General features: G+C 33.7%; 1 protein-coding gene across 2 annotated transcripts in view; it reads left to right on the forward strand.

Annotated features, from left to right (window-relative positions):
* Positions 1 to 5058: 5058 nt before the first annotated feature.
* Positions 5059 to 16340, forward strand: part of clos (closca) — a 418696-nt gene continuing 407414 nt past the window's right edge. For both annotated transcript variants that reach the window (XM_072540165.1, XM_072540166.1), the window contains exons 1-2: positions 5059 to 5253; positions 10394 to 10570. In XM_072540165.1, coding sequence (XP_072396266.1) covers positions 5118 to 5253; positions 10394 to 10570 — 313 coding nt within the window. In that variant the 5' untranslated portion in view covers positions 5059 to 5117. The remainder of the gene's footprint in view (positions 5254 to 10393; positions 10571 to 16340) is intronic.

The following is a 16340-nucleotide window of genomic DNA, read 5'->3' on the forward strand; positions in this document are numbered from 1 at the left end:
ACCTTCACGCTGGTGTCCCCTGTAAACCGAGCAACCCAACTGGAGATCCGGTATCCAACCCGGGTGGAAAGTTGAGTCGGGAACTGACGAGAGCGGGTGAAATGGCCCTCCGAAAAGGGGGTTTGGCGTTGGTTAACTACCCAACCCTGTAAAAAACCTTTTGTTATGAGAGCTACAAAGAAAGAAACCGGACTGTCTAACCTGCGACGAACTCGCAAATGAAATAGGGATACTGATTTAAAAATTTGCACGTGGAACATAAGAAGCCTTTATCAGCCTGGAGCCACGGCTCTGCTCATACAAGAAATGAATAATGCCAAAGCAGATGTCATTGCTTTTCAGGAAATGAGGTGGATTAGTTCAGGCATCCTGGAAAAAAATAACTGCAATATTTACTACAGTGGACATCCTACCCGACACGAATTTGGTACCGGATTTATTGTAAGCAGCAAGGTCAAACATAGTGTAATCGATTTCAAAGCTATTGATTATAGGATATGTCGAATAAGACTTAAAGGGAAATTCGCTAATATTAACATTATTAGCATCCATGCTCCAACGAAAGAAAAAGAGGATAATGAAAAAGACATGTTTTATAAGACACTAGACCTAGAGTACGATGAATACCCAAAAAATGACATCAAAATAATAGCAAGAGACTTTAATACCCACCATCGGAAAAGAGAGCCAACACGTAGACTCTAATGATAACGGTCTCAGAATCATAAACTTTGCGATGTCTAAGAACATGGGGTATACATAAGGGAACTTGGAAATCTCCTGATAATGAAACGATTAACCAAACAGATCATATAATTATCGATGCAAGACACTGCTCTAACTTATTAGATGTTAGGTCTTTTAGAGGAGCAAACTAGATAGTGATCATTATTTAGTTAAAGCATGATTTAAAGAGAGAATATCCAATTTTAAAAAGGAGCAGGAGGACAGCAAGTAGAAGATCAAATAAGGACAAAAAACTTAGAAGAAGAAGAAGATATTAACCAACTATGGGCAAATATACGAGATATTGTGTTACAGAAATTAGTTGAAATATTGGGCAAAACCAAGTCAGAAGGAATCATTGGTTTGATCATTAGTGCGAAATGGCCACAAATAGAAAGAACACAGCATATCAAAAAACCATTGACGCAGGTTGTACACGGAGAAAAAAAGAAGAGTATAGACGTCTTAGAAGACAGGAAAAACGTATCAATCGACGTAAGAAGAGGGAATACGAACAGAAACACTCTCAGTGAGATACAAAGTTTATTCGATAAAAATGAAACGCGGAAATACTACAAATCCTTAAATACTAGCCGTCGAGAATTTAAACCACGATTAAAAATTTGTAAAGACACTAACGGTGAAATTCTACATGATAAAAACTCAGTTCTTAACAGATGGCACAACATTTCAGCGAACATCTAAATATAAACGATGTTGAAGGAGGTTACCACATAAAAAATTAACAAAATCTACAACGTCAACTACACAGTGAAGACCCAATAAGAAAAGTAGTGTTAAATGCGATCTTAAAACTCAAAGACAATAAAGCCCCAGGAATCGATGAAATCTGTTTGGAAATGTATAAAAAAGGTGGTGATCAACTTTTTGTAGCAATCCATAAACTAATAGTACATACTTATATGGAAGAATGAATGGTTACCAGAAGAGTGGTTGAAGGGAATAATATGTCCGTTGCATAAAAAGGGTGATCAACTGGAGTGTAAGAACTATAGAGGCATTACTCTGTTTATGTGTTATTATTTGAAAGACTTTTACAAAGGATATTGTTGGTCAATATCAATGCGGATTTACTGCTGGAAAGTCAACTACACATCAAATTCAAGCACACAGGCAGATTCTAGTCACTAGAATATAACATAGATACACACCATCTCTTCATTGACTTCAAAGCAGATTATGACAGTGTGAAAAGAACTGCATATATAATGCAATTAAACTTTGGGATCCCACCTGAGTTAGTTAAGTTGACCCAACTAACAATGCAAAACGTAAGCTCATGCGTGAGACTTGAAGGAGAAAATTCTACGTTCTTTGACATTAATAATGGTCTAAGAAAGGGGAAGGAGTTGGCGTGTCTCCTCTTTAATATTGCCTTGGAAAAGGCAATCAGACAATTAAATATTAGAATGAATGGAATTATTTTCAATAAATCGACGCAAATTCTCGCAATCGCTGACGATATAGTTATAGTAAGCAGAAGTATGAGAAACATGGTGCAGTGTTTTACAAGGCTTGCGGACGCAGCAAGTGAATTAGGACTTGTGGTAAACGAGGAAAAAACCAAATATATGTTAGTTTCTAAGAACCCTCGAAATATCCAACAGAGAATTCAAATTAACAACCATACCTTTGGGCATATCTTGGATCGCTAGTCTTTTTCTTCAAGTGTCCTCTCCGGTACGGAGTTTGGCAATCATCATTGCTATTCGTATCTTTGAAGCTGTTGCTCTAAATAATTGGTTAGATGTGCACTGGAACCAGTCTCTTAAATTGCGCAGCCAAGATATACGTCGTCTCCCCACGCTTCGTTTGCCTTAATATTTCCTTGGATAATTAACTGGAGCAATCGGTACTTTTTCCCTCTCATCACATGACCAAGATATTCCAACTTTCTTCTCTTGATGGTGATCAACAGCTCCCGTTCTTTGTTCATTCTTCGAAGAACTACACTATTTGTTATTTTGTCTGTCCAAGGTATTTTCAAAATTCTTCTGTATATCCAAATTTCGAAGGCCTCTAGTTTATCGGTATTGTTCTTGTTTAAAGTCCAAGTCTCTACTCCGTACAGCAGTATTGAGAAGATGTAGCATCTAACCAACCTCATTTTCGGATTTAAGTTAATGTCATGACTTCCCAGAATGTCCTTCATATTAACAAAAGCAGCTCGAGCCTTTCCAATTCTAGTTTTTATTTCTTCTGTGATGTCATTGTTGTTATTAACGCTTGTTCCCAAATATTTATATTTGTGCACCCGTTCGATTTCGTTATTGTGAATGTACAGGTTTGCATTCAATCTTTGTTTTTTTGAAATAATCATGAATTTTGTCTTCTTGAGGTTCATTGTTAACCCTTTCTCTTCACTAGCTATGACTACCTTGTTTAAAATGGCTTGCATGTCTTCTACTGTCTCCGCCATTAAAATCGTATCATTTGCGTATCTAATATTATTAATTGGTTGGCCGTTAACTTTATCCCAATCTCTTCTTCCTCCAATGCTTTCTTCATAATTTCTTCCGAATAGAGATTAAATAGAATTGGTGACAGCACAAATCCTAACTCCTTTTTTAATTTGAATTTCATTTGTTGTGCTATTTTCGATGCGTGCGACTGCCTTCTGATTATAATACAGAGTAGATATTATTCTTATATCGCGAGTGTCTAACTGTTTAGCTTCCAAGATCGCTAGTAAACGCAACAACCACGACAAGCGACGAAATAAAAAGACGCATAGCAATAGTAAACAGAACTGTTCACGGTCTCCAGAAACATTTAAAAAATAAAAATATAAAACGTGAAGTAAAGCTTAATATATACAAGACCTTAATAAGACCAGTTTTGATAGATGGGGCTGAAACGTGGACCTTATCTCAAAATGATGAAAGACTTCTTGGTATTTTTGAGAGAAAAAGTCTTAGAAAGATTTTTGGGACCGTAAATGAAAATGGGCTATGGCGTCGAAGATACAACTTTGAACTATATCAGTTATACACCGATCCAGATATTGTGAAATTCGTTAAAGTGCAGAGACTTAGATGGACGACCACGACTGAGATGGACTGATGATGTGGAAGGAGACCTACAGATTCTAAGGGTTAGAAGTTGGAGGAAAGTTGCCAGGAATCGACAGGAGTGGCGACTTCTTTGTTAGTAGACCAAGATCCACAGCAAATTGTCGAGCCACTTATGATGATGATTCCTTCGTGCCACAGAATTCCTGAAGAACGGACGTTTCTACGTCTACCTTTCCTGACAGCAACAAAACTCTCGTTGAAAGCAATATGCGCCTTGTAAAAATGACTTCTGTAAACATATCTGCTCTTTGAAGAAATGTCACTTTCTGAAGACTTGCTGAAACTATGAGATCTGATGATTTTAGTTGCGATTCCACTTCTCTTTCATACTCTTTCCTGGCAGTATTATATTTATTTCTGGGAGATACATAGTTTTCATAAACTACACAATTGTCTGTTGGATTGTTGGAAAGTTGTGTAACTGATATGTTTAGTTTTGAAATTTCCTGACAATAGAGTTTATAACTATCCTGACAATTAGGATTATTTATTTTGTAGTCATTGTATATCATTGCAACTGAAATATCCGATGGTAAGTATAGATGATTGGGAGCATGCTCCCGACGATAGTGAGATACGGTAGGTCGAAAAGACTTTATATGTTCAATGATCGGTTGTTTGTCAATAAAATTCAGAGTTGATCGGTGTCCTCGTTGGTCTTATTTACAAACTTCAGGTTTGTAAAGATAAGATAGGACGTAATGCTTAGTAGTCAGGTTTTAGTTTGAACTTATGACAACAAGCATCACTTTAGAATAGCTAGTTAATGATAGATAGGACAGCTCAGCTTTGAAAAGAAGGTAAAGAATGCTTTTCGCTACCACCCAGTACCGTTAGAACAAAACTGCGATTTTGTCAGTTAGGACCTTTTAGCTTAGCAGGACAGTATACCTCAAAACCGTCTTAACAATGTATAAAAAAAGAAAAAAACCTTTATAAAAATAAATATAATAGTTTTTTCTTAATAGTTATTTAAAAATTGTCTTTTTTCCAAAGAAAGGAGCAACAAAAAGTGTAATGTTTATTTTATATATCTTGTAACTTTCAAATGTCGCTTATTTCAAGAGTATGCCCAGACTTTCTACAATACCATTGTGAAGCAAAAAATGTTAAGAAAAATTTCCTAACATTGTATTTCTAATGTTATCCATTATCCATATCCGCAAACGTAGAGAGCCCGCCACTGGTATGCTCAGACGAGTTTTTCATTATCAAAAAAGATAACGACAAGCAAAAACTTTCAAAGCTCGTCAAAGCTTATTTTAATGAATATGAACATAAATCAATAAGCTCAAAATGTTAATTTCTATATTTTTTGTGATTTTTCTCAAATTAGATTTCAGTTCTCAAGGAGTAATTCCATTTAGCGCTTATATTAAAGAATTGACTGATAATCTGATAGCGAATCTTCGGGCTGATCCATCTCTAATTGGTGAGTAAAGTTTTTTTCTTATTTTCTTCGGTAAATTAATGAAAATAAAATTAACTTGAAATAATTTCAACTTAACGAAAAGACTCGAAAACAGCTTATTACAATGAAGTAAAATTTGTATACCAAATAAAATTTTTCTTATTTTTCATTTCATACGATATTATTATACAGGGTGTCCAAATAAGTCGGCACCATATGAGAAACTTTTTTATTTTTCGTTTTATGAAAAAAGTTATTGTTTATAAAAAGTTTTGTATATTTTAAAACCTAAAATAAAATCATCAAATATTAAATTTTTTCAGTAATATATCTGTGGCTGAAAGTCATAAGCTGTCATGTCAAAATTATCAGGTTCTCACCAGAGCAAAAAGAAAAAATATAAGCATTTTATTAATTCATATTTTATTTTTGTATCATTGCTACTAGTTTTTAATATCAATCAATAAATACTTAATTGAATTATTCTATTATTGAAAAACAAGAAAGAATGGACAAAATTCGTGCACAGAATAGGATAAAAAAAATTCTGTATTTTCATTGGATTTGAGATGTAATGTATATCTGTAACCTGTATTTGTATTTACTATATATATATATATATATATATATATATATATATATATATATATATATATATATATATATATATATATATTTATTTGTTTCTTGCTTTTTTCATTTGTAGATTTTTATTAAATATTTTGTTAATAAAACAAAAATAGCTTTATTTTGCAATTAAACATTAACTTAATATTGGAAAGTAAAAAGCTTGTGAATGCGAATAGAGTATTTGGTCCACTTAATCACTAAGTAGTTTGATTGGGATATAAATTATTTTTGTAAGTCTTTTTTGCCTCTTGAAAGACCTTCGACTAAAAGACAAAAAGATTTAAATAAAAATGTGGTGGTCTTAAATTTACTTAATCGTTGGGTTTACGTATACTACTACTACTAAGGATTTCCACAGTTTTCACTGTCTTCCTTCACTCAACCGTTTTCTCCAATTTTCCCTGTCATTCCAGTCTCCATCTCGCAGGGTTCTTTTCTCCATAGCCTCGTCGATTTCATCTCTGAATGACCTTCGGGGTCTTCCTCTCTTTCTTCTTCCAATCGGGCTCCATTCTGTGATTTTGTTTATCCAGCGTCCTCTGTCCGCTCTTCTGACGTGGCCGTACCAGGATAGTCTCTTCTCCTCTATATAGTCGATTATGTCTGATTGCACTCCCATTCTCCGCTTAATCTCTGCGTTTTCAATTCTGTCTCTTTTTGTAAGTCTACAGCTTCTCCTCAGGAACTCCATTTCTACTGCTCTTATTCTACCTCTATTTCTCTTGTTTATTGTCCAGTTTTCGGACCCATATGTCAGGATACTTCTTGTCAGGGTGTTATATATTCTCTTTTTTGTCTTTATCGTAATGTTCTTATCCCACAACACTGAGTTTAGTTGTCTTATACAGTTTCTTGTTTGTCTCAGTCTGTTGTTTATATCTTCTTCTGTTGTTCCCTGGTTCGATATTATGGTTCCTAAATACTTGAATTTATCTGTTCCATTTATTTGTCTTCCCTCGTCTATCTCTAGGTTTCTCATATCCTTGTTTTCTGTTGTTAGGTATTCGGTTTTCTCTAAGTTTATTTCCATTCCGTTGTTTTTATATTCTTCTTCTAGTTTTCTGAGCATAAAGCTGAGATCTTCTTCATCTTGTGCGATGACTACTTGATCGTCGGCAAAACTTAAGGTGTATAGGTATTCGTCTCTTACTGGTATGCCCATTCCTTCGCACTTTCTCCTCCATGGTTTGAGTGTCTTTTCCAAGAATATTTTAAACAGAGTAGGGGACGTAGCACAGCCTTGTAGAAGTCCTTTTGTCGTCTTAAATGGATTGTAGGCTTTATTTCCACATTTAATAGCTACTTTGTTTTCTTTGTATAGTGCTTTAACTGCTTTTATTAGTGTTTGTCGGATTCCGAGATCATTCATTGCTTCCCATAATTTGACTCTAGGTATTGAGTCATATGCTTTCTTTAGATCAACAAAGGCCAGATGGACCGGTCTACCTTTTGCCATTTTCTTCTCTATCAGTTGTTCTAATGTGTACGTATGATCTAGGCATGATTTTCCTACTGTGAACCCTGCTTGGTCTTCTCCAATTTTTCCTATTATTTCAGTTTCTAGTTTTTCTTTAATAATTTTCCCGTAAAGTCTACCTACCGACGATATTATACTAATTCCTCTGTAGTTTTCACATTTTTTCCTGTTTCCTTTCTTATGTATGGATGTGATGTATGCTTGTGTCCATTCCGCAGGTATTTCTTCTCCATTTAGTCCTCTTTCGAACATTCTATGTAGCATGCGGAATAACTTTTCCGTTCCGTTTTTAATTAGTTCGTTTGGTATTCCTCCGGGTCCTTTGGCTTTTTTGTTCTTCAATGTCTTGATTGCTCTCTTAACTTCTGCCAGGCTTATTTCTATCTGGTCGTATGCCCCATTTCCTGCATGTTCTATATTCTCTTCCTGAAATTGGGGACGGTTTTCTGTAAGTAGTTCTACGTAGTATTCTTGCCACTCGTTTTCACTAATTTTGCCGATCTGGGTTTTCTCTGTCTTATTTCGTTGAAGTGCTTTTAATATTCGCCATGATTCTGAATTTCTCGTTTCTCCGATATGTCGTTCTATCTCTGTGCATGCTTGTTCCCATCGTTCGTTCTTTTCATTTGTTACTCTTTTCTTTACCTCTCTGTTTTTCGCTCTATATAGGTCTAAGTCTTCCTGTTTTTTGGTGTTTAGGTATTTTATGTGTAGTTTTTTCTTTTCTTTTATGCATTTCAATGTGTCTTCCCTTAATTTGATATTCTGATGGGTGTTCCTTTGGTCGTCTTCTCCAAGAGCTTCTAAGGCCGCTGAAATCAGGCAGGTTTTTATGTGTTCATGCATTTCATCTAACGTGTCATATCTGAATTCTTCTAGTTTTTGGTCTAGTCTTCTTTTGTATAAATCTTTTATTGATTCTTTCTGCAATAGATGTAATTTGAGCCTCTTTTCGTTTATTGTCGTTCCCGTTGTAACAATCGATGTATGTTTTTGTTTTGTCCAGATATAGGGGAATTCCATCCATGCCACCACAAGTTTGTGATCTGTTCCACACTCTGCCCCTCTTTTCACTCTGATGTCTTTCACTTTGATGGAGCTTTTGTGGTTCATGATAATGTAGTCAATAATGGATCTTAGTTTTCTTGTCTCTTGAGTCCATGTGTATTTATGTATATTTTTGTGTTTGTAAAATCCGTTCATAATTTTCAAATCATTTACTTCACATAGTTCTACTTCACATAGGGTTTACGTATAACAAATATAAATGTCTTCCAGAATATGGTATAGAATTTATGGTATGCCATTTAAAATATGAATTTTATTCAATTTCACATCTAGGTCAAATTCAACTAAAATAATAAAACATCCCATGGGATAAAATGATAAAATTTAAATGTTATTTTTAACAGTATCTTTTCTAGGTATATCGCCTGTGTTTGATAATGTGTCCTATGCCATACTTGATTATAGATAATTGTTAAAGCTTACAAATTAGGAAATCTTTGAATATTTCAAAACTGAAAGGAGATAGGTATAGGAAACCCTAATATAGATTGAAAGCTACGTAAATTTTCCACAAAAAATACTAATAAAATAAAGAGTGTTTCATTTAAAATAAGTACGTTATTATGTACAGCTTGAATTTGCTAATAGAACAATCTAATATTTTGACCACCCTGTAAGAAATTTTGCTATAATAAACATCTGTTTAAATATGACAGATAGTCTATTATTAAGATCTAGGACAAAATTCGTCTCCAATTCTAAAATTCGTAGATATTTAATTTTTTCTAAAACCTTATATTTTTACGGACAATTCAAAAGTGATCATATATAGGATGTTCCTTAAGAAAAAATATAACTTTGATATACCACTCTTTTTTGAAGCATTCTGTATAATTCACAATATTTTTAAATTGTAGTGTTAATGGTTCTGTATAGTTCTGTGAAGAAAAAAGCTTTGGATATGAAGTTGTTTTTCGTACAGAAAGCGAGGCGTGTAGGATGGACCACCCTGTATATATATTGAGAAGGAATAAAAATGTATAACTCGTTAAAGTTATGGTACTCGTAAAATACCGCCTGTCCGAGCTCAGTTTTTTTGAGAGTCGAACTTCAAATTGGAGGGCGTGAAAAACTTTGCAGTATATCGTGTAATGTAAACAGCAAGGAAATAAAGAAGGAAAAATTAAGAGGTAATTAGCCTAGTAAAGAGTAATAATTATTTAAGTAATTATTATATATTCCAAATTAATAAAGAATAAATTCGACACAGTTTAACGTATACATTTCAAATTAAAAACAAAATAATTGACCCAGTTTAACACAAGCCTGAATGTTTAAAAATTACCACACTTAGACCTTGTTGGAAATTAATACAAGGTAAGAATTGTTAAACAAGTAAGAAGAATTGAGCCGAGTAAGTAGTTTTACATAGCGTGATCCAGTTTAACACATGGAATACGTGACATAAAGAATCTAAGGTACGGAGTTGGCGATACATAAAAACCAGGCAGAAGTTGGTCAAAGGGAACAGTAGTAGCGCGGCGCCTGAGGGCCCCACGCGAGAGCGGCGTTTCCGTGAGCCTACAAGTTAATTAGTTAATTGTTTATAAGCTAAAAAATATGGGTTTTTTGCAATTATCTCGGACAATTTTTTATGTATTTTAATTTGGAAACTCGCTAATTAAAGAATATTTAAAATCTACAACTTTTATTTAAACCATTTTTCTCAAAGATGCATAAGAAACGTTTTATAGACAAAAAATGATATTTCACTTTTTATGATTGTTAAAAAAAAGCAAAATGAGCTGCTGTACGTCTTCACGGATTTGCCATAAGCTATCCCTCATATACCTTTTAGAACTTTTAAATAGCTGTATAAGATTTTAACATGAAATTGCTGATTTTTTCACAGATAGACTGAACTAATATCTCTTAATATCTCTCCCTGTCACCTCAAAAATAATGCCATTACTCTCTCTATAAATCCACTTTCCCAAACTAGATCCTTATTTAAAACAGAAACTTTTATCGTATAAAAAATTGTAGGTGAATCGTCATCGTCGGAATTATCCGAAACTTCCAAAGAATTCATCGACAAACACTTCGAACAATACGAACGGCTCGTGCTAACTTCTCAGCAAAAGGAGTTTTATAGATCAAAGAGGAGTTTGGGGACCGGCTCTGGGGAGGATGACGGAAGTGAGAGAGAGGATAGAGTTACAGGTAAGGGGAAAACTACAATATAAACCAGTAATAAAAATAGAAGCTATGCCGAGGGTTTGTAAATAAAATAGAAGGTACACTGGGAAATATGTTTAGTTTGTTGATGTCGGTCGGGGAGTTTTTTACGTTCTTATACCCGGCGATTCCGGAGGTTCACATATCTCCATTGTTTGAAGAGGAACAGGAAAAAATATAAAAATATTTACTTATATTTTTTCTTGCTCCTCTTCAAAATTTAGATATAAATTTATTAGTAAGATTCACCGAAGTAAAATTTGAGGTTTGCGCCATTTTTATTACGAGTTTACTTAGTAAATTGCTCTTTGTCGCTATTAGTAGAAAACTAGAAATTATGCAGGTTATAAAAATCATGATGTGTTGCGTGTGTGAGTCCATTTCAAACAGATAAAAAGAAATAAAATAAGACTTACTCACAAACAATTTAATTTTACCACCAAAACGACCGGTTTCGCTTACTACACTTTGCTAAGCATCTGCAGGTCTAACGGTACCATGTAAATTAAATGCTGAAATTACAAAGCCCACATTAGGATGCTGTCTTATAAAGATAACAATTACAGTAATTATGCCAATATTACATGTCTGTGATTATTAATATGAATAAAATTGATGAAGCAGACAAAGTAAAAACCCACAAATTGGTATCAGATAATCTATTGAACTGCAATAAATTAGTAAATATCCAAAATACTACTTACATGCCGGTACAAGAATTATTAATTAATGATTTGTGAAACATAGTTCAAACTATTCTGGATTGCTGGTGATGGGTGATCATCTATTTTATTGTAACTGTTTGATAATTAGCGGGGAAGTTCTTGAGGGGGAGATATTAACAAATGAAATAGGAATAAGGCATTATGTAATTGTTTGTTAAATGAAAGTGATGTTTTATATTATTAAATTATTAAAAGTTATTTACATTTATTCCATAGATATATTTAGAAGATATATAGATGTGTGTTAATTTATTGGATTTTTTAAATTAAAAGGATAGGTATGTGACAATGAATGTACAAGTTATATGTACAATTTTGTGGGTGTGCAACTGCTTTTTATCAAATTTTGATAAACTGAATTTGGTATCTGTTTTGGCAGAAAATTATGATGTCACAATTTTGTACCGGCATGTAAGTAGTATTTTGGTTATTTACTAATTTATTTTAATTCAATAGATTATCTTATACCAATTTGTGGGTTTTTACTTTGTCTGCTTCACCAATTTTATTCATATTAATAATCACAGACATGTAATATTGGCATAATTACTGTAATTGTTATCTTTATAAGACAGCATCCTAATGTGGGCTTTGTAATTTCAGCATTTAATTTACCTGGTACCGTTAGACCTGAAGATGCTTGGCAAAGTGTAGTAAGCGAAACCGGTCGTTTGGGTGGTAAAATTAAATTGATTGTGAGTAAGACTTATTTTATTTCTTTTTACCTATATGCAGGTTATGTTTAAATATATAAACAGATACAAATGTAAATCTTAAATTAAACCATTTCTCAACATTTTGACAAAAAAATCATCTCGCCATCTTTATTAATATAATATTAATATTCTAATCAAGTTTGATAACAATTTAAACATCCTTATAATAATTTTCTGTGGCAAAAAGATTCTTTATCTAATGCCATCTCTCTCTCTCTCTCTCCACACACACACACGCACACACACAGACACACACACACACACACACACACAACACACACACACACACACACACACACACACACACACACACACACACACACACACACACATCTCTATTATCAAAGATTATACACTGGAGTTCAAAATTAACCCGACATTAACAGTTTTAAATATTGTTTCGTTTTAGATAAACATTTATTTAATTTTTTTAAAATTTATTTTATGCCTTATTGGCAGTAACGTTTTTTTATTGTGTGAACCTGTTTAAACGACTTGTGAAAAACAATAGTTTTACACAAACTTTTTGTTATTAATGTGAAATAGTGTCTTAAATTACACAGCATTATTTTAAGTTTAATTTGGTATTTTATGTGTTTACAAGTTTGGCTTTAATTTTTGTGTTTTCCTTTGTTTCAAAATTTGTAATAAAAAAATGATGACGCTAGAAGACATAGTACAAGCTGTTGGTTTACAAGATGATGGGCGTAGTATTCGTCACATCGCAAAGCTTTAGGAATTTCTCGAAGTCTCGGCATTTGATGTAATACAAGATTTCGGAAAACAGGGTAATACACCAGGTCAAGCTAGTGAAGTCAAGCTGAAGATCGCTTGTAGTACTTGTTTAATAATTAATTAATGTCCATAGAAAAACAATTTCCATTTATACCGGTAAAAAATGCTTAAATGAATATGGATTAAGATCCAGAAGATCTGTCAGGGGACCTGTATTAACAGTAGATTATCAGAGGTCACGTTTACACTTCGCTCGCCAACATCTTAATTGGAGTGTTGAAGAATGGGGTGCGGTGCTCTTAATGGATAAATCAAAATTTACCAGGTACTCATCCGACTGGTGGCCTAAGATATAGAGGAGAGCTAGTGAACATTATCTTCACTGTTGTTTTACTATCACTGTTCAATTTGGTGGAGGTGGAATAATGGTGTGGGTAGGCATTTCCCTACGGCTCATACAAAACTTGTTACAATTCGTGGGGGCAATTTAAGTGCTGAAAGGTACAATGAACAATGTTTGGAAGATCATGTAGTGCCATTTGCCCTATTTCTTGAAGAAAATTTTTGTCTGATGCAAGATAAGGCTTGTCCGCGCATTACAAGAATAACAGTGGCTTGGATGAAATTGGAAATCCAATAGAGCATACACGGGAAATTCTGGGACGGCGTACTCGACGTGACCATGTTAAGGTTCAAATCATTACTGACTTATAGCAAGCAGTTCGTGACCAATGGAAGTAAATCCCTCAGGAAGCATTTGCTGCCTAAATCCGAAGTATGCCTGATCCAATAAGAGTCGTAATTAGGGTCATAGAGGTAATACACCTTACTAAAAATCGTGTTTCATTAAGAAAATTTTAAATTTAAAAAGATGAATTTTGGTTTTTTGATAGATTTTGAAATTTTTTGAATATTTTATTCTTTTTTTTTTTGTAAAATTCTTGATTTGTACTAAATTTTGATTATTATTAAATACTCAATTGGGAACAGCTTGAAATTTTTTAAATGCCAGTTTTTAGGATAAATCGGGTAATTTTGCACTCGAGTGTACAAAACTTTAGATGTAATAAGTTTTTATGCATATTTAAAGCAAATGAAAGCAAAGAAAACACTACTTGCATAAACTTTATTAACATTTAAAACAACTAAAGCCTAAGAAAACATAACCTAAATAATTTTTAACAAGTTCCCTCTACTAATTTACAGGAACTAGGCATACTTAAAATCAAGAGTCGTATTTGGTCTTAATCAATTGCATCTCAAATTTCTCTCACGATAACTTTTATGTCGTCCAGAGACAGACCTCGTCCAAATGATCACTGACCACACGTGCTTTTACATTATCATGTTAAATATTGGTTGTCAATTAGTGAAGGTTGGCTATTATGTAATTATGAGCTACGTCAACGTCTTGTTTGTAAGAGAAATAATGACAATGCAGATAAAAATGTAGCACGTTAATTCTATTAAAAGAATATCAATAAGAATCCATCAATACTAAACTAAATATTTAACAGGTTGTAGGCCCAGTTTACCCTTTGATGAATAGATAGAGTAAAAATCAAGTAAAAGTGATTCTGTTCTAGGATGTTTGCTGGTCAACAATTTCCCATTCCTACAAGAAAGAATTTCAATAGTTGAAAATTATAAAATTATGTTAAAAGAAAGTATTATCAGTTATTGAAAGTTTAGACCCAACAGAGAGAGAACATTTTACAGATGGTGATGGAAAAGCTTCTTCTTCTTCTTCTTCTTTTTATGTAGATACGGTTCCCCTATTGGGGAACCGTCTCTTGCCTTCTTTACTACTCTATTTGTTGTCATTCGGCTTATATGATCGTTCCATTCTACTGTTCTATTTCTTACCTAGTTCTTGATGTTCTCCAACTACATCTACGTAGTATATCTGTACTTCTAGCCTTGTCTAATAGTGTCTTACCATCAATTTTTCTAAGTGTTTTCATTTCTGTTGTTTCTAACATCCTTTTTGTCTTTTCTGTGTCAACTTGTGTTTCTGCCGCTTATGTCATTATTGGTCTGATGACTATTTTGTTAAGTCTGCCATTCATCTCTTTCCCGATATTTTTATTTCTCCATATTGTTTAATTCAGGCAACCTGCAGCTCTGGTTGCTCTATTCACTTGATCTTGATCTTCCACTTCAGTTTAGAGCTTTCCATAGCTAGATAATAATAATGCCTAGATATTTAAACTCCATCACTTGTTCTATTTATCTGACATTTCAGCTACAATTTACATCTTAGTAAATTTGCTGTTGTAACCACGCATTTTGTCTTTTTTGGGGAAATTAACATGTTAAATTTTCTGGCGCCTATATTAAATTTTTTGCGTCGTCTGCATAGCAGATTATTTTAAGTTGTTTTTCTCCCATTTGGTATCCTTTTTTAGTTCTTACTTTTTTATTATTTCATCCATAATCAGGTTGAACAATAGAGGACTTAGAGAATCTCCCTGTCTTATGCCATTGCCAGCTTCAATGGGATCGGTTAGTTCTTCTTCTACTTTTACCTTTATTGTGTTATTGTGTATTGTATGTCTAGTCGACTTCGAAAAAGCTTTCGACAAAGTACAACACCGAAGAATGGCAAAAATACTGCAGAACACAGAATTAGATGACGAAGACGTGAGAGTCATTGCCAATCTATACTTATATCGAATAGACCAACAAAAATCGAAAGAAATACCTATAAATCGTGGAGTAAGACAAGGGTGTGTACTTTCCCCTTTACTTTTTAATATGTACATATTCAGAAGAATTGTTTAAAGAGGCATTAGAATACGTAAATGAAGGCATATTTATTAACGGAGCACTTCTGAATAATCTTAGATACGCAGATGACACAGTACTCCTTGCAGACAGTAGATAAGGATTACAGATCTTGGTTGATCGCATTACCCAATACTATGAAAGGTATAGAATGGCACTGAATACAAATAAAACAAAAATCATGGTGGTAAGCAAGAACAAGATTGAGGAAGACAATGTTTATGCTAAAGGAAAACTTTTAGGAAGGGTGCACAGATATCAATACTTAGGTTGCGAACTAAATGAAGAATGGGATTGAAGTACAATAAAACGGAGTATTGAGATAGCTAGAAGTGCTTTTAATAAGATGAAAGCGATATTATGCAATGGAAAACTTAACATCGAAATTAGAACTACAGTATTGAGATGCTACGTGTTTTTTGTCCTGTTGATTGGAGAGCAAAAACTCATTGACTTTGAAATGTGGTGTTATCGAAGAATGTGGAAAATATCTTGGACACAACACATAACAATTGCGGAAACGCTACAAAGAATAAAAAAAGATAAAGAAATACTTAACACTATAAAGAAAAGAAATATGAGTTACTTTGGTCACATACTAAGAAACGAGAAATACGAATTGATGCGGCTGGTCATACAAGGGAAGGTGGAAGGCAAAAGAGGACCGGGGAGAAGACGCACGTCCTGGCTGAAGAATCTGAGACAATGGAGTGGGAAAACGTCAATAGAACTTTTCAGAACGGCTGCAGATAGAGTCAAATGGGCCATGATGATTGCCAATATCCTTAGGGA

This window comes from Diabrotica undecimpunctata, chromosome 8 (genome assembly GCF_040954645.1).
Source record: "Diabrotica undecimpunctata isolate CICGRU chromosome 8, icDiaUnde3, whole genome shotgun sequence".
In the NCBI taxonomy this organism is placed as follows: Eukaryota; Metazoa; Arthropoda; class Insecta; order Coleoptera; family Chrysomelidae; genus Diabrotica; species Diabrotica undecimpunctata.